Consider the following 18,069-nt stretch of genomic DNA (forward strand, 5'->3'; position numbering starts at 1 on the left):
TCGGGTGTATAATTAGAATAAATTTATTTGTCATAGGGTTATTACTCATATTTCCTTATTTATTCTCCAAAAGTACTTGTATTTATTTATTCCAACCAATTAAAGTTTAATTCACTTAAAAAATTTACTTTTCGAAAAAGAAATAAAAAAAATGTATATCCAAATATTGTAACGATTTATATTACAATGTGAGATGACTTAGTTCCCAACGTGGTCAAAGACCGAGTTTGGTAAATCATCAAAATATTCGAAAGTTACTGTTGTTTGCAGTCAAGTCTAGTCAGTTTAGGCACAGATTATCTGTTTTAAAAACGGTTAATCTGTGGTTTAAGTCAGATGGTTTCAGCCACAGAACAGGTTTCAGCACTGATTATTGTTTCAGTCTAAAATAAATCGTGTGTGGGGACCCTTACATCGTCACTTCAACCACTTCCGTGCTAAATTTTAGATATTTTTTTTAAGAACCGTGATTTTTTTTATCAAACTTGTGTTGATAACGAACTCCTATAAATGAATGAAATAACTTTAATATTAGTGGCATAAAAGCAATAAAAAAAGGGACAATAGTGGAACGGGAGACACAACAACAGAATAACAGATTTTGTAGATATTTTGGGCTTTAGGAGTGACGATATTATAATTCTATTAATTAATTATTAAAAATATATTTCTAAATACATTTGTGTTTGTGAAAATTGTGAGGATAGAGAAATTGTTGTGTAGTTTGTAATATTTATATAGACATTGATTGACATAACCTCAATTCCGAAGCGTCATGTTCAACCAAAACAATGYAGAGAAAAAACTGGATTGGATGTACAAAGTAAGTTAAAATATTTCTTTGGGTATTTTTTAGGTGACAATTGTTTTATTAGGGCCCCAATAGTATGGTGGAGCGCGAGGAGTACTTATTGGGGCGCAAAGTTGACAAGACATTGGAGCAGTTGAATGAAGAAGAAAAACTGAAGCAGCAAAATATAATCATACCGCCGAAAAATCGCGTGGAACATGAATGTATTCCACCATCAATTAGAGACTTTAATAAAGTTGTACAAGCAGAACAGGTTTGTTTGCTACTTCATTTTGTGTTCTTTTTGTTTATTAGTTTTTTAGGTAGATTTGTCTACAAAACTGCAAGAAGATCCTTTAGTAGCGATAAAAAAACGCGAAGAAGAGACGAGACGCCAATTTTTACAAAATCCCGTTCAACTGAAAAAATTACAAAAAGCTCTGAAGGCTCAACAGGCCCAAAAGAAGAAGAAAAAGAAGAAGTCAAAACAATCTAGCGACTCAAATAGTGATTTAGATATTAAATTGACGGAAAAATTGTTAGGGAAAAAGAAAAAAATTAGCAAAGAAGAACGCAACTTGGATACAATTTTGATTCACAAGTTTGAAGCATTGAAGGATAAATTGACTGAAAGCGACTTACAAGATATTTTGAACGGAATAATAACAAGTAGCGAAGATAGTAGTGAAGATGAAGAAAAGTCAAGAAAGAAATATTCCAAGAAACGACAAGATAGTGAAAAAAGCGAAGATGGAAGAAAGCATAAAAAGAAGGATAAAAGAAGGGAAACTTTTAGAAGAGAAAGAGACTCTTCTGATGATGATTCGCAAAGGAGAAAAAAGCCTGACCGAAGCCATCAAAAAAGTAAAACTATAAAAGAGTACAAAAAAGATTCCCATTCACATCGAAGCAGAAATAGAAGTCCCAATAACAAAAAATCTAATGATAAAAGGAGAAGCAGTAGCAGTAATTCTGAAAGGGAAGAAGAAATAAGAAACAGTCATTCAAAGAAATATGACAGTGATTCAGATTCTTCAAGGCACAAAAAGCGTAATTACGGTCTTGTAAGTTCAGATGGGAAAAAAATTCCACTATCAAGAAAACACAATGATGTAAAAGAGATAACTAAGCCAAAAGTACCTGAACCACCTCCACCAGTCCAGAGACACAGAGCCAAGAAACTAACAGAAGAAGAAAAAGAAAAGTTAAGACAAGAAATGATGCAAAATGCTGTTTTAAGAGACAAAGAACGGGAACGCAACGTGAGAAAATACCGCGAAAAAGAAGAAAAAGAAAAGAAGGAACAAAATTTTGACCCTGAGTTTATCCACAAACAACTAATAAAATCTGCCGATAGTGGTAGCGTTGAAAGTAGAATTAAGTCGAACTTAAACAACATCCAGAGGTCAAGTAAATCTATGGACCATAATTTTTCCAGGAGGTAGTGAAATTTTGTAAGAATAAAACTTTTTATTGGAAGTGAAATATATTTATAGGAATTTAACATTCGCATTTTATGTTATCATCGAATTTTACACTTTTCCTTTTGCGTTCTTTTGCGAGGCAGTCGTCTTCAGGTGGCAGCGTTTCTGGTTGAGAATTTTCACAAATGTGTTTGTGTTCACGTAACACTTTATCGTAGTATTTCTTAATTTTTTCTTCCTCCGTATCGTACTCAGTAGATGCTAAATTTAATTATGTATTTTGTTTTAATTAGTTTCTGTACTTACCAATTCGTTGCGCTTCACTTTTACAGTCAAGACTTGGGATCGGTGGTGTTGTTATAGGGTAGGGGCATTCGTTATTCACAGGTTGTATCCCGAATGGTGGAACATTGTGTTCTGGAACCACTAGCTCTTCTTTTACGTATTCCTTCTGGAATGTCGGGTCTTCTCTTTCTTCTTTTATATTGAAACGTTCCAAACATTTATCCATTTCTGTCTGAGTATAAATCAGGTTTTTGCCTAAAAACAAATTGAATCAAAATAAAAAAAAATAACTTAAAATATCATCACCTATTGCATCTCGCTCAGCTTTCTCAATGTCAATTTTGTTCTCCTCAACTTGCTTATTAATATCATCTTTGAGGTATCCCTTATTGAACATATAATTCCGAATATTTTCAATAACTTCACACGGAAATTTACTCGAATTGGCTTGCATGTAGCGATATACATACAAGTCAGCTCCCGTTATAATAAATCTCTGTTGAAAGACAGTTATAGTGGCCCCAATGTAGAAATCAATGGGCGAATAATATTCCGGATCAAGTGGATTAGTATTAGGTTTTGGCAGTAAAGTACTTTTCAAATACTTTCCTCCAATAATCCCCGAATTTTCAATCGGGGGCTCAAAAATTTTACAAGTGTTGTCACCCAAAGAATAAAACAGCAGAAACCTGCGTATCGAATCTTCAGGATGGATATCTTCCATTTTCATCTCGTATCGTAGATACTTATTTGCATTTAGAATTTGTTTAACCACGTCTTTTCGTGGTGGTTTTGGCAGAAAAGTTAAAGTGTTTTGGAGGGAGTCTTCCAGACTGCCGATGCCGTCATGAGGAGGGATTTTCTTCTCGGGTGGTGGTTTAGGCTTCTCGGAAATATCGATAGGGGGGCCTTGCTCGATGCAAAGAGCTTTTTTGAAATAATTTCTAGTGAAGTCGTCACAGTCGTAAAGAAGCATTTTTCGCCCTAGAACAAAAATTGTTTCGCCGACTCGTAAGTCTTTGGGTTGGTAGAATTCTGTGACTTCTTCATCGGTAGTCTCGAGGTAGATTGAGGGGAAGTGGGCCGGCCTGTCGGTCCAAATCTAAAAAATGGTAATGAATTAAAAGTCATTTGATTATTTTTAATACTTTTGGTAATTTAGTTTTGCGTAAAAGTTGCGAGTACGGATCTCGTCCATCATTTTTACTGTGAATTTCTTTCACAGCGACTGTGTCATCTGCAAGAAAATATAAAACTTCGTATTTTCTTATTTCACCATATTCGGAGTCTCTGTCATCCCAAATCGCTTTAAATCTGAAAAAGGCCAATTAACACCTGAATTATGGTAATAGTAATAACAAACTTGAGAATTTTGCCATCGTATTCTAAAAATCTTCTAAACTTATCATCAGCCGAAGGTGTTTTAGTAAAYTTATTTTGATGAGATTTCATTAATCTGTTTTGAGTGTAGGGATCAGGTGGTAATTGCTCAGGATCAGCCATCATTAATCCCTGACTGGCCATATATTCCCTTGTAAATGTATCACAATCCACCAAATGGTACACAACCCCGTAGAAAACAATATTTTTGCCCACACCCAAATCTTTCCAATGCCAGAATTCCCCGTCCTCGCTTTTGGGAATTCGATGTCGTTTTAGGAGCCTTCCTTGGTCAATTCCACTATTCTATAGAAACAAATTTGCATGTTTTACATTTTTTTAAACTATTTTATTACTGGAGTCCGGGGTTCCATAATTGTGATCGTGTCGTCTTCCAGAAAATAAATTATATTGACATGTCTTACTCTGTAATACTCATCAGGTGACTCAGCGACCCCCTGTTTAAAAAAAGCTTTAAAAGTGAGACATTTTTGGTCATAAAGGGCGTAATGCGGTTTGAACATTTGTACAGGAATTGCTTTGGTTCTTCCATAAGTAAGTGAGGGATCGAACCGCACTGGATCGTTGGTACTAATAAATTTGACCGAATTTGAGTCCAATTCGCGATTTCCTATGCCCACGTAATCATTCTTTGGGATTTTGTACCCATTTGAAATGGAAAACGTCTGGGACAGGTGGTAACTTGTTAGCTGAAAAGTTTAAGTTTTTAGGGAGATTGTGATAAATGAGATACTCACAGTAGGATCAGTGAAAGTCAGTCCTGGTAATTTAGGCAATCCTGCCATTTTCACACCTTGTAAAAAACAAATCGATCAAACTTCAAAATTGCCATAGAAATTTGAATTTYGCGCACATATTTCAAATAGGAACTTTAAAAATCATTTCAAATTTGAACTTTGACAGTTGACAGTTTCGCGTTGAATTCGRCGCGTATTTGTAATAATGTCTCGCAATTTGGGTGTAATACGTGCAAAATCGTTACAAAACATCGTGTAAACAACTTAAATTTTTGTTATAAACGTATGTAAACGTTTATTGGTGAAGTTAAATGTGATTTCGGAAATATATATTTTTGTACACAGCTAACCTCACTTTTTCAATAAAAAATGTCAATTTCTATTAAAAAAATTGTAAATTTACCGGAGGCGGCACTTAAATTTTTAGTGCAGGATGAAATTGAGGATGAACAATCACACGGTATAATATTTTTCCATTTTTTGTACTTAAATTTCACCCAAATCATATTTTTAGAATATAAGACCATTGGAGGGGTCTTTCCTGGCATTGATTACGTCTGGTTATCAACTGGCCCTCACTTAGAAGTTGTAAACACAAAAATGGGTTGTAAAATAGGAGCGTGGTCTTTTGGCTGGGTCCTAAAAGATTCAAACACAGAAGTTGTTTGTGTGGATATTATTCAAAGACCAGACGGAAGACTCCCTTTTCTGGCAGTGGGAATCGACTGCGATCTGAGCGGGGGCATGGTCTGCATTTTTGATTTTGCCACGTCAAAAGTTATTAGGGCTATACACATTACAGATAAGGTCAGTTTCACTTCTACAATTTGAGGGCTCAGAAGCACAATTTTTCTCAATATGATTTATGTGATTCAGATGACGCTGTATTGTTAAATCTTTTATTTGGCAATGCACGTAAGGCACTACTTTGAAGTAAAAAAAAAAAAAAAGTATCAAAAAAATGTTTTTCAACTTTGCAAGCTTTTTTATACATTTTTTTAAATGCTCACCATTTTTAAACTTCCTTTTAATGTCACGCGACTTGTCGCGCTAGGTGTGGCGGACCTAACGTTAATTGTTGCATTATTTGTTAACATTTTTCTAAAATAATAGCATAATTGAACTAATAATATGTTTCTTGCTTTTATATATGCTTTACTCGTAACAACTAGATTTCTTTGATTATAAAGCATTGTATTTTACTATAAAAAAATGTCTTCGTAAATAGGATTTATTTTTGAATAAAATTTTTGCACTGCTATTTGCACTGCTCATTTTTTCAAATGAGATCAATAGCAAACACAAACTAGTTATTTACTTTTACCAAACTGAACAAGACTATCGTATTATCAATATTCTTTATAAATAATTGGACCAACGAAGTCTTCCTCTAGTATTTACATCACAATAACCAGAACTTTATAAGAGTAATGAGAATGAGGCGTAAGCAAATAGATCGCTTTAACATGATTAGACTTAAACTGATTGACTTCTGAACCCTTCAATTATTAAAAATTAATTTCTAGATTACTTGTCTTCACGTAATTGATCCCGGTCACGACGTATTTACTTTACCGAGTCCTCTGAGAAATTTTGATGGTATTATTGCTGTAGGAACAGCAGGAGGCGATGTATTTCTAGTTGATATTTGTAGACAAATTTGTGATGAAGGTAATGAGCCAATTTTCTAAATAATTTATTTGATTAAAAATTTGTAGCGTTGACTATAAGTGGAGTGATTAAAATTAGAGATGAATTAAATCCTTGTCAATTAAGCCACATTACTTCAAAAGATATACCCAAAATAGAATTTCATAAAGAATTTGCAGTCAGGAACAGCCAACATCTCGCAATACATTTAAACTGTATGTCTAATCTAACACAATATAACATATTAAATTTTGTAATTCTTAGTTGTTTTTGATAAATTAACAAAACATTTCACTCTGAAAGGCCCTAAGGGTGATGATAGGATTCACGTTAATAAAGATGAGGTTACTGTTAGTGCTCTTTATTATTGTCCCCAGCTTGGTTCTCTATTGGTGGGTTATAATTTTGGAGCCTTTCAGTTATACAATTTGATGAATTTGGAATTAATTTACACTTCACCAGTTTGTGATGAACACCTACCTATATCACATTTTGCAATCCAGGTTTGTTTTCATAAAGTAAATGAAAAAGATGTTCTAAATTTGTTTAAGGAACCTGCTGACGATCCTAGACCGGTTTGTTACATTTGGGCTGTTTACAGCACTGATGAGCAATACCCATCGTGCTTACCTCTGGCTGCAATGTATGCATTTTCCTACCATACTAAAGAATACCATGAAGGTTATGGTTTCTTGTATCAAGTAAGTTTTCTTCTGTTAAAAATTGTCCTAGTTAGTATTTTAAAATTTTTAGGATTTTAATACAGCAGGCGTTCATTATCAAATGGAATTGGGTATTCCCGAAAGTCATAAACGATTGTGTAAACAACGTGGTGGCAGATGTTTAAAAGTAAATTCTATAAATCGGGGTCCTGTAAATAGGGAAGGGCCCCAACATGACTCAAATGAAGACACTCTCACTTTGTGTGTGTTTGTGTGGGATGTCTGCTTCAGTAACAATGAGAGAGACACGTTTTTGGCTATTTTTGATTTGAATCAGTGGTACAAAGAGCAAATGCCGAGTTAGTATTTTGTATTCTTATAAAAATAGAAAAAATATTTACTATTATAGGCATCCAAAATCCGCAATATTCTTCGACTTACATGTTGCAAATGTATCTAAATGAGTTAATTAACAACGCTACTAATAAAAAGGAACCAATTTTTGATGTACAAATTGATACGAAATCATTACAGCAATTCACAAGGCCTCAAAGACTGGAAGAACATTTCTACCCGAATTCGCTCTCATTTAGTAATTATTTTTGTCGGTTTGAGTCAGTTTTGATAGTAAAATTTCAGGAATGACTTGTTTGCGTGGATCTGACGTAATTTTTCTCTACAATTACGGTGTCCAGAAAGCTTTGTTAGCTCAAATTGAATCGTCTGGTCCATCTTGTGTCATAGAACCGGCTGAAATTTATCAGGAGATCATCGGTTTAGGACTCGTTCCCTTATTTAGTGATTTACCGGTTAATACACCTGTTTCAACTGTAAGTTACTAACTGTTAGGAGGCTTTCTTAATGGATTATTGTAGAACCAGCAACGCGAAATTATTTTGAGTACGGCTTTGGAAAATCGGTTAGTGGGATGGTTGTGTAAATGTGCTTCAGAGTGGGCCAATGGAAGTTTTCTCTCAACCGGGTGTTCACTGGATTTATTGATTAATTGGGCATTTCAGAGAGCGATTTCTCTTAAAACCAATTGCGACAAATTTTGTGAGAAGTTTTATTTGATTAAAAAAACTAATATTCTACAGGAAATTATTTATAGGTGTGCCTCTTTTCGATTTTTCTGAAACTCGTATTGACAATAATACAACCGTCTTACTCAACAGTTGCCTAAGACAATTGAAAAATCTGTGCTCAGTTTATGCTTTCATTATCAACAAATTGTCGGCATTTATTCCACATTTGGGTAAAAAACTGGAACAATGTTTGTGTTAAAATTGCATAATTTTAATTTTTTATTGCAGAACTAGTAGGAGAACAGTGTAAATCACTTGAGACAGTTTCTGTTTACTTTGAGGTACTTCAGTGGTTCTTAAATGTTGGCTTACTACCTGAATGTCCTTTAACTGCTTATCCACGTTCGGATGATTTTGAACGCATTAGTGCTCCTTATCCGGCCGAAATGTTAATCGAGTTTTACAATCACAGGTTTGCCTTTTATTCTTTGATTTTTTTTGTTATTAATTATTTATTTCAGGAGAGGATTATTAAAAATTTTAAATGAAGAAAATTTCTCCTCATCGGACAGTGTTCTCTTCATTGACAGTTTAATAGAACGCGAATGTGGCGGAAAATCATTACAAGAGTACGTTTTTTGTGTTTAAAATTGTCTCATTATTTCAATTTTTTTAGGCAATGGCGTAGCGATGGAGGCAATGGGTTGTATCCACCTCCATCATTGCAAGCACTTTTAAGAACCTACTTAGTCGATAATGTAGATCTGTCTTGCAAACATTCTGTCATAATTTACGTTTTTCTTGATTTAGCCATGACTTTAGATCAAGACAGGTACAAATCTGTTATCACTTACTTAATTAAATTTCCTGCTGTTTTTAAAGTGACCCCAAGTGTGATTAAGATTATTCAAGCTTTTTGGCAATTAGATCACAGCGATTATAATGTAATAATTATATTTGTGATGGAAAAAAAAATMAATTGTGTCTTTTAGACTGCGATGGGCCTCTTATTAGATCCACTTGTGTCATCACAAGACTTACACGACTGGCACCATAAAATTGCTTTGAGGGCTTTATTACTTCAAAAACAGCACAATTTTGCTCTTTTGTATATGCAAGTCAGAAAACCAGTTATGAAAGACGACGAGGATATTTTAACAGCGATTAGTTTATACGTTGCTAATAATATGTTAGATGAAGCTTTTTACTTTGAAAAACATTTCACAAATCAGTTGGGGGGCAAAAAAATTTTGGCACATCTTTTGAATGGTAAATTTGATACTTTTGTAAATATCTAAAAATTTAAATTGTTTTCTTTAAAGAATGTAAAAAGAACGARAAACTACGAGCATTAATTTACCGTTCCTTCAATTCGTCTGATGAAGATTTTTTCCTCAAATATCTCACAAATATCAAACAATCAACAGCAGAGGATCTTCATGTCTACTACCATATTTTGCGTTCACATTTTATTGAAGCTTTTGAAAGRCACAATCGCACTGTTCCCAATCAGATCGAAACTCAAGGATTATTRGGTCAAGAAAACGCAATTCCGAGAGATAAATTGATTTACAGTTTGAAAAAACTGCTGCCTGATGTTAACCGCAATTTGCTTGATTTTTGTCACAGAGAGAAAAATAACACTTGGCAACAGGTGTCAAGACCAACACCCATGTCGGTTTTTGTTCTCAATTTAAACGAAAATGTTAAATATAAATCAACTTTAATTGGTGCAGCTTTGGCCAAAGCTAGACAAACCTTTAATGAATCCGTTAGTAATAATGTTAGATTGGAAACCGAGGAAACTCCTTTTTTGCGAACACCTACAATTGAAGTGTCATCCAAAAGGTGTGATTGAGTTTTTGAAAATTGAAGTTTTTTCAAACGAAATTTTAGGTCTTCAACTGTTATTGTTAACCCSAAAGTTATTGAAAGTATTCAAGAGTCAAATGATATTGGGACGCCACCTTCGTCCAAACGCTTAAAACTGTCCCCAAGACCTAGTACTTTATTTTCTACTTCAATTCCGACGAAACTTGAAACTCCTTTAGTTAAACGCAAAACACCGAGAGTTCGTGATGGGACGGATGAGAGGTTTAAAATTGATACTCCTCACAGTATTTTGAAGGTTTTTTTTCATATTAGTCTATTAAAAAGAGTTTTATTTTGCGATTGTAGGTTAAAAGTTTCACAAATCAAACTCCATCTAAAGATGGTAAACAGTTTGAAGACGATTTTAAGGAGTTTGAAAAATTGGAGTACACTCCTGTGAGTTCAGTTCCAAAGGTTTGTATTTTGTCGAAGATTATTGCTGGTCAGTGTTTTATTATAATTTTTTAGAACAAAGGGTTAGGACTTTCTCCCCGAAAATCAATCAGTAAACACACACCTGTAGTCAGGTTTGAGGGTTTGCTGAGTTCTACAGATTCTAACAGTTTGAATAATAGTCGTTTGTCAGAAAAAGAATCCCCGAAAAGGTGGTCTAATTCTCCGACTGTTAATGCGTCTCTAGATACTAAAAATTCCTCTTCGAAGAATACATCAACGGAAGAAGACGTATTCTATTCACCAGAAGCATCACTTGAAGAAAAACAAGAAAGTATTAAAAATGACTCTACTAGACTCGAAAATAAGGAAGAGACAGTTGAAATACCGAAACTTGATCTTGAAGAACAGGAAGAGATACAGGAAGAGAAACAAGCGACTCCTGTTTACTCACCTAGAAGCCGGACAAGTTTCAAACGTAGGTTTTATTTGTTTTGAAATTTAGTTTGAATAATTTTTTTAGGGTCTTTAACACCAGTTAGATCAAGTCCTAGATTACAACACAGTGCTGTTAAAGAAACACAAGAGAAAGAAAAAATCAAGGAACCACCCATTATTAATTCAAAGGAAGAAGATATAGAAAAAGTTGAAGAATCAACTTCTTCACTTGACCAAGATACCTCATCACCATTGCCCAAATTACGTCCTCGCAGATCACTCTGTAGAAAGGTCCTCGAAACTAATGCTCTGAATAGAGTTTTAAATTCGCCATTGGATTCACCTAGAAACCGAAGATCGGAAGTGACTACTGTAATTGAAGAAACTACCGAAAAAGTTGTTATTGAATCAACAATAAAATATGGAGATGGTGAAGAAACGCACGAGACCAGTCTCACTAAGAAGCATAACTTCACAGAAAGTTTTATTGAGTCAGATTTGGACACTTCAGGGGATTATAGTATTAATTACAACGATACTAAAGAGACTTATTTATCAGATTCAATGCTGCGTTATATAAACAACGCGAATAGATCTCTTTTAAAAAATCATAGTGTTGTTGAAGATGATGAAAAAACAAATGACAATGTAAGCAAAAATATTGAAGAAGAAAAAGAAGTTGAGGAAACAGTTGAAAACCAAGAAGAACCACAAGAGAGTGCCAAGGAAATTAAAGAAGCGGATGAAAAGCAAGAAAAATTGAATAAAACCGAAGAAATTCTAGAAAACCGGGAGTGTGAAATTCTCAAGTCACGCCCATCTGACTTGAATGACAGTGTGAATAGAAATAAAAACATAGCATATTCAGTTCTAGATAGTAGCACTGAAGAATTTTCAGTCTCATATGAAGCGAGTGGTCCGAAATTGTCCGAATCGATTTTACGTTGCATCAYCAACAGTGAAGAAAATGAAGAGTCGGAAGTTATGGAAGTTGATGATGTTGAAATAATCGAAGATAACTCAAATAAACACACTGAAGTTGAAAAAAGCGACGAACCCGTTTATGCTACCTTGAAAAATACCACTTTTGAAGAACGTCGGAAAGAAGATACTGGTAGAGAATTGATTTACGAACAAAGCAAAGAAGAAAAAGTTCAGTCGTTTGATGGGGACGTCTCAACTGACAGGGCTGTAGATCCGGGAATGAACGTTTTCGAGATTTCTGAGGATCTCAGTTTCAATGATGGTTTTCTGGTCGAGAAAGAAGTGACACTTGAAGAAAAAGATCTGTGTTATGGACAGCAGAATACGTTAGAGAATGTTTTGGAGGAGAACATGACGACTGAAACTTCTGTAACTTCGACTTCTTTGAATGGTAAGTTATTAACTAGGTTGGGTTGTATTTTTTTAATTTTTGATACAAGCATTAGAAAAAAATATTTTGAATGAGAGTTTGGAAGAAGAAGAACACAAAGGTGAAGAAAACCAGGCAAAGCCTCGTTCACCCGAAAAGAACAAATCTGACGAGGTTATCGAAATTGGAAGTTCTAGTGAGGAAGAAAAAAGTAAAGATGATTTCAGTGCTTCGTCTAGTCCGTCGAGTGATTATAATGAAAGCTGTGAAGAAAAATTAGAAGTCTCGTATGAGAGAAATATTTATGATACAGAATGTGGTTCTTCTGATAGCTACGAACAACGTTATAGTGAAATAAGCGAAAACAGTGATTATGAAAATTCAAAGGAAGGGTTTGGTCTGTTTAAGAGTGTCTACATTGAAGATGGGGAAGAAGAAATAGAAGAAACCAAGGATAGTGAGAGTGAGAAGGATGAGAAGGATAAAGACCATGTTGAGGAACACAGAGAAACTGAAATGGGAAAAGAATTGCACGACCAGATTTATCTAAACGTAGAACGGGAAGAAGAAATTCAAACTGAGGAAGAAGAGAGTCAAAAAGAAAAAGTAGAAAGCAAAGAAGAGAAACATGATAGATCTGGAGATAAAGAAGAAGAAGTTGAGCAGGCAGGAACATGTTCAAGTGAAAAGCAATATAATTTGATTGAAGATCAAAGCACAGAAAAAGAAGAGAAACATGTCAAATCTGGGGATGAAGAGGACTTGTTTGAAAACCAGAGTATGGAAAAAGAAATTCCAAATGAAGATAAAAATGCGAATACGTCTGATGAAATGGAAGAGTTGCAATATTCGATCGATACAGAGAGCGAAGATCAGCAAGAGAAAATAATTGAAASTCTMCAAGAACCCGCAAAACAAGAATTTGAAAAAAATGAGACGTCACAGTACGATGTTACGAAAAAACAAGACAAKGAAGATAAGGAAACTTTAAAAAAAGTCTTAAACGAATCTATACCACATGATCCATTGGATTTTGAAATCTTGTCCAGAGAACCAGACATTTGCGTCCTTGATAAAATACACTTCGAACCAGTTTCAACGGAAAAAGATAAACGTAAGAATTAATTTTTAATACTCAAAAGGTAATTTTAATTTTCAGAATCGAAGTCTTTTTCTCAAGAAAGTTTCAATTCCAAAAAGAGTCGCCCWCGAAAAAACAAGTTAGAAATAACTGCTCAACTGTCTGAAACTCTTGACGTTTCAACACAATCCGTTAGAAAGCTACGTTCTAGAACAGTGAGCACTGAGGAAGCTCCAAGCTCTGTTGTAACATTAAGAAAACGTAGCGCAAGTGTCGACGAAGCGAAATCTTCTCAAAAAACAKCAGYYACCGAAASTGAAGTCAGAAAAGGGAGGAATCGGCGAGCGGCGTCTGTGGCTCCTTTACCTAAAATTGAAGAAGAAGACAGCGAGAAGGGTAAAAAGTCACAGAGCGTGCTCGAAGGGTACTCGATGACAAGACGAGTTACTCGCCGGCAGATGGCTTTGTTGAAGAACATGCCTGAAACTGAGACCACAAAAACTGATTTGGAGAGCATCGACCCGATTGTCTTACTAGATAGAGTTTCTTTCGAGGGTAAACCTGATCCTGAGGAACAAAAAGTTTACGAAACATCGCCGTCTACTACAACCAGTGCGACCAGTTCTCCAGTCAAAAAACCTTCAAGGAGGTTAAGATCGGCATCGCAAGCTTCGGAAACCTCACAAAGATCAAGGAGTAAGACTCCGGTGAAGTCTGATGGTAGCATATCTGAGCAAAGGATGACCAGAAGTAGGACTAAATCAGGGTCTTCAATCCATTCTGAAGATTCAAGTAAGTTTTGTAAAGTGTTATCAAGGTGATTGTACCTTTTTTCTGATGTTTGTTATTAACAAATTATTTTAAAATTGTATATCAGATTATAATGTATAAATTCCATTTAGTTTTAGACACATCACGGCCGATTAAGGTTGGTAAACGAAAAGTAGCCTCGAAAACAAGTTTACCAAAAATAAAAGAAGAGTCAGTTCAACCAGAAAACGTTGTAATTCCCAAAAAACGAACAAGGAAAAATAGTTCACATGTGTAATTCTAACTTTTGTATACTTATTATTTTTAGTCCGAGAATATGTAATAAATGTTAATTTTTTTTAATTGTTTTTTTTACACTTCGGTTGTCGATTTCGCTTTTTTAATACTCCTATGATTTAATAAAAGAATAACTAAGTTTGCTGAAGGAACAAATCAGTGACAGTACGATACATGTAACAAAGTTAAGAATTTTTGTTTTTCTAATAAATTTTGTACCTAGATTTCTGACGTTTCTTAAATGTTGCGACCGCAAATTCGTTTGTTTACGCAACAACGTGATAGCCTCATCCATCCACTCGTACGGTTTTGTTTAATAAATGAAAATAAAAATATGTAATAGGATTTCGAATTCCTATTTATAATAGAAATATTGTAGATAAGTAATAATAATAATTGTAATTTCACATGCATAAAGGATAAATCAATCATTTTCAGTTGTAATTTTCATAATTTGGTCGTAATTATGAAGTGTTTATGAACCCAACTAAAGCTCATCTATCAATTTAATTGCATGTTTATGAAATTTATCTCATTTAGATATATCGGATAAAACATTCCAACTTAATCATACATCTCAAAACAGTATTTTTCAAATCTAGTGCTATGACCACAACAACGCATTCTTGTTTGAGGTTTATTCTAATTGGGGCCCAAGTTTTCGGCATGTTTCCTGTATCAGGGGTGACTAATCGAGACGCCACTTCCCTGAAATTCAAATGGACTTCAAAACGGACGATTTATTCCATAATATTTGCGCTAGCAGCAGCGCTTAATTCTCTCATTTTTTTTGTTCATAGGGTGAGTTCAGGACGACTTGAATTTTCAGAATGGGGTAACGCCTGAAATAAATATTTTACTCTTATTTTACGTGCCAATTTTCAGTTAAACTTTTATTGTTCTTAGTGACTGTTTGCACCGTTGTCTTATTATTAGATATAGCAAAAAAGTGGCCTTCACTAATGAAAAAATGGACACAAGTTGATGAAGCAATGTCTTGGTATGGCTTTCCTCCGAAGTTACAAAGAAAATTAAGAATAATTTTTGCAATTACTGTGTTTGCCTCTTTAGGTAAAAATAATTCCAGTTTGTATTTTGAATTATTTCCTCCCAACAGGGAATAAAAGGAATAAATTCCCTCGTTTTTAACTAATAATCTGGTAGGTACTTTATTCCCTCGGGAATACTCGTAACATTAATGAAGTACCGATTTTTATGTGTCAAAAAACATTCAAAGGTTCAATTCATCCAAATCCATTTTGTTTAAGTGTAAAGACTGGTGTTTCATTTATTTTATTCACCAATAAGGAATAGATTATTACTCAAAAACGAGGGAATTAATCTTCACTTCATTCCCTGTTGAGAGAAAACAAAATTATTACCCATATTTTTGTAGTGGAACATGGATTATTTATCGGTGTTGAATATATATCTTGCAGGGGAAACAGTAGCAATTTAACAGAAGCTCTTGATCGTTATTTTAAATTTCATTACGACTACGTATTTGCTTTCGTTCCTTATTACACGGTTCTGGGGATCATTTTAGAGGTTAATTTCACATTTTTTGGATTCATAACAAACTTTAACTAATTTTTATAAGATTCTAAACATTTTTAGTACAATATCTTGGACGTTTATGGATCTTTTTATAATCTTGATTAGTCTGAGCCTTTCTGCAAGGTTTAAACAAGTGGCTAAACACATAAATTACCTCGTGGAACGAAACGTATGGAAGAATAAGATCAATGATTARAGATTTTATTCAATTTTTCAAGGTAATGAATGAAAATTCGTGGCAAAAAACTCGAAAAGATTACAATGGACTTACAAAGTTATGTAAGGATTTGGATGAAATTATATCAAGTATAATTCTGCTATCATTTGGAAACAACATTTTTATTATCCTAGTGCATCTATTCAATTCATTGTGGTAAAAAATAGAGAATAAAAATAAAATATTAAATGTAGGTACTTATACTTATTTCAGGCAACCTCCACGATTTGGTTATTTAGATGAAATTTATTATTTGTATTCTTTTATTTGTCTTTTGGTTCGTATCAGTGCTGTGGCTTTGCATGCCTCTACTATAAACACCGAGAGTAAGAGACCGATTCATGTTTTGAATATGATACCCTATAATCTTTATAATGTGGAGGTATTTTTTTATTAATTTTTTTTAAGTAAGCATTTATTATTTTTAGATTGACAGACTTTTGCTATGCACTAAATATGAAACTGCGGCCCTAACAGGCTATAATTTATTCAGGATAACCAGGACGTTGATTTTAAAAGTAAGTTGTTTTTTATATGTAAGAATACAAGTGGCAAAGAGTTTGCATTTGTATTTTTTTTTCAGATAACGATGGCAATTATAACTTACGAATTACTTTTGGTGGAATATTTAAAAGTGAAAATTAATTAAGAATCATGTGATGTTGCTTTTACAAACTATATTATCAATCTTTTTAAAAATTTATGACAAAAAAGTCGTTTTGTTTACAAAAGTAAAACTTTCCAATCAACAATTTTTTTATTATTTATTAATGGTTTTCTTTTTTGTCGATACTGCACAAATATTTAATTAACGTTTTGTGTATTTCATTCGACAAAGGTCAATTGTATCAAATGTTTATCATTTATTTTTCATGGTTTGGTATAGTGATTTTGTCGTGCAAGTAAATATTTTTTGTGTATTTATTTTTTAATTTAATACATCTTTTATGTCTGAGGACTGTTTTTTATTTTTGAAAAGTACGGTAGCTTTCACTTAATTCAATATTTTCTGATTACATCCCACTGACCAAACACAATTTTCTCTCGTTTGATTAATCCGCATTAAAATTCAATCTTACCTATAAATAACCGTAGTACATCATGGAAATTTTCTAGATTGTAATTTCGGAGTAATATGAAGGAAAACACTACCCACAAGTGCCTTTGCTTCGTGCTAGTTTTCGCCCAATGTTTCGGCATGTTGCCTATAATCGGAATAACTGGAGAAAATTACAAAAATTTAAAATTCAATTGGTCGTCTAAAAGAACATTTTATTCGATCACTTATGCTTTAGTAGCGACAGCAAATATGATATTTTTTCTTATYAAAATGCTTCGTAAAAGGAGTATCGAGTTCCAAGATTGGGGTATTAAATTTTTTGATAATAATTTGCAATAAAGTGGAATTTTTAGTTGGATTTTTATTCTTTTTTGTTACTGTGGTGACAGTAATAATTTTCCTAGATGTAGCTAGAAAGTGGCCGAAACTCATGTACAAATGGACGGAAGTGGATATTGCCATGAATTATTGTTATGGTTTTCCTGGTAGTTTATCAAGGAGATTAAAAATAACAGCCTCAGTACTTATCGTCGCTGCTTTTGGTAAAAATAAATTTAGAAAACTTAATTATCAACAAATATTTTAGTAGAACATGGTTTATTTGTTACTGTTGCATCTGCACCATGTGAAGGAGAAAATTTGTCTAAATTATTTACAAATTATTTCTACTTGCGATTTGGTTACGTATTCGATGTGGTTCCATACCATTTTCTGTGGGGTACACTTTTCCAGGTTTGCACTCAATTTCGTAAAAAGTACTGTTTACCTATTTCTGAAAAGGTTCTAAATATTTTTAGCACCGTATCTTGGAATTTTATGGATTTGTTTATAATTTTAATRAGTTTGTGCTTATCTGAAAGATTCAAACAAGTGGCGACAAGGACGAGTCAAATAGCTGCAAAAAAAGTAAAAACTCAAAATTATCATAATTTTATAAGTAAAATATATTTCAAGGTGATCGATGAAAGAGTTTGGCAACAATTGAGACAAGATTATACTCGCCTTACAGTTTTATCTCAAACTGTCGACAAGACACTGGCTAACATCGTAGTCCTATCATTCGCAAATAATTTATT

At 33.6% G+C, this 18,069-nt stretch overlaps 4 protein-coding genes across 4 annotated transcripts; 3 read left to right on the forward strand and 1 right to left on the reverse strand.

Moving 5' to 3' along the window:
- Window positions 1-377: 377 nt before the first annotated feature.
- On the forward strand, window positions 378-2,294 carry LOC123013757 (pre-mRNA-splicing factor CWC25 homolog). Its single transcript, XM_044412517.1, has 3 exons — window positions 378-823; window positions 876-1,064; window positions 1,114-2,294. Exons 1-3 carry the CDS (start codon window positions 776-778, stop codon window positions 2,233-2,235), a joined length of 1,359 nt encoding a protein of 452 aa, XP_044268452.1. The 5' UTR covers window positions 378-775; the 3' UTR covers window positions 2,236-2,294.
- Window positions 2,258-4,766, reverse strand: LOC123013755 (EF-hand domain-containing protein 1-like). Its single transcript, XM_044412515.1, has 7 exons — window positions 4,638-4,766; window positions 4,236-4,589; window positions 3,863-4,185; window positions 3,648-3,813; window positions 2,806-3,601; window positions 2,521-2,754; window positions 2,258-2,475 (listed from the first exon to the last, which is right to left on the reverse strand). The coding sequence occupies exons 1-7, from the start codon at window positions 4,683-4,685 to the stop codon at window positions 2,291-2,293; spliced, it is 2,106 nt and encodes a 701-aa protein (XP_044268450.1). The 5' UTR covers window positions 4,686-4,766; the 3' UTR covers window positions 2,258-2,290.
- Window positions 4,767-4,816: 50 nt separating this feature from the next.
- Window positions 4,817-14,225, forward strand: LOC123012948 (protein ELYS). The gene is made up of 23 exons (XM_044411194.1): window positions 4,817-5,097; window positions 5,152-5,444; window positions 6,164-6,308; window positions 6,356-6,502; window positions 6,552-6,790; window positions 6,839-6,988; window positions 7,041-7,308; window positions 7,359-7,541; window positions 7,589-7,779; window positions 7,825-8,005; window positions 8,061-8,204; window positions 8,263-8,446; window positions 8,496-8,603; window positions 8,651-8,918; window positions 8,967-9,243; window positions 9,297-9,822; window positions 9,871-10,102; window positions 10,153-10,260; window positions 10,315-10,717; window positions 10,763-12,052; window positions 12,102-13,145; window positions 13,191-13,904; window positions 14,015-14,225. The coding sequence occupies exons 1-23, from the start codon at window positions 5,007-5,009 to the stop codon at window positions 14,158-14,160; spliced, it is 7,332 nt and encodes a 2,443-aa protein (XP_044267129.1). The 5' UTR covers window positions 4,817-5,006; the 3' UTR covers window positions 14,161-14,225.
- A 540-nt stretch (window positions 14,226-14,765) lies between these two features.
- Window positions 14,766-16,709, forward strand: LOC123013966 (gustatory receptor for sugar taste 64e-like). Its single transcript, XM_044412849.1, has 8 exons — window positions 14,766-14,994; window positions 15,045-15,230; window positions 15,556-15,707; window positions 15,760-15,885; window positions 15,935-16,089; window positions 16,147-16,315; window positions 16,362-16,451; window positions 16,517-16,709. Exons 1-8 carry the CDS (start codon window positions 14,766-14,768, stop codon window positions 16,580-16,582), a joined length of 1,173 nt encoding a protein of 390 aa, XP_044268784.1. The 3' UTR covers window positions 16,583-16,709.
- The last annotated feature ends 1,360 nt before the right edge of the window (window positions 16,710-18,069 follow it).

Source organism: Tribolium madens, unplaced genomic scaffold (genome assembly GCF_015345945.1).
Source record: "Tribolium madens isolate multiple individuals breed KSU strain unplaced genomic scaffold, Tmad_KSU_1.1 Scaffold_96;HRSCAF=242;Tcas5.2_LG5, whole genome shotgun sequence".
Classification (NCBI taxonomy): domain Eukaryota; kingdom Metazoa; phylum Arthropoda; class Insecta; order Coleoptera; family Tenebrionidae; genus Tribolium; species Tribolium madens.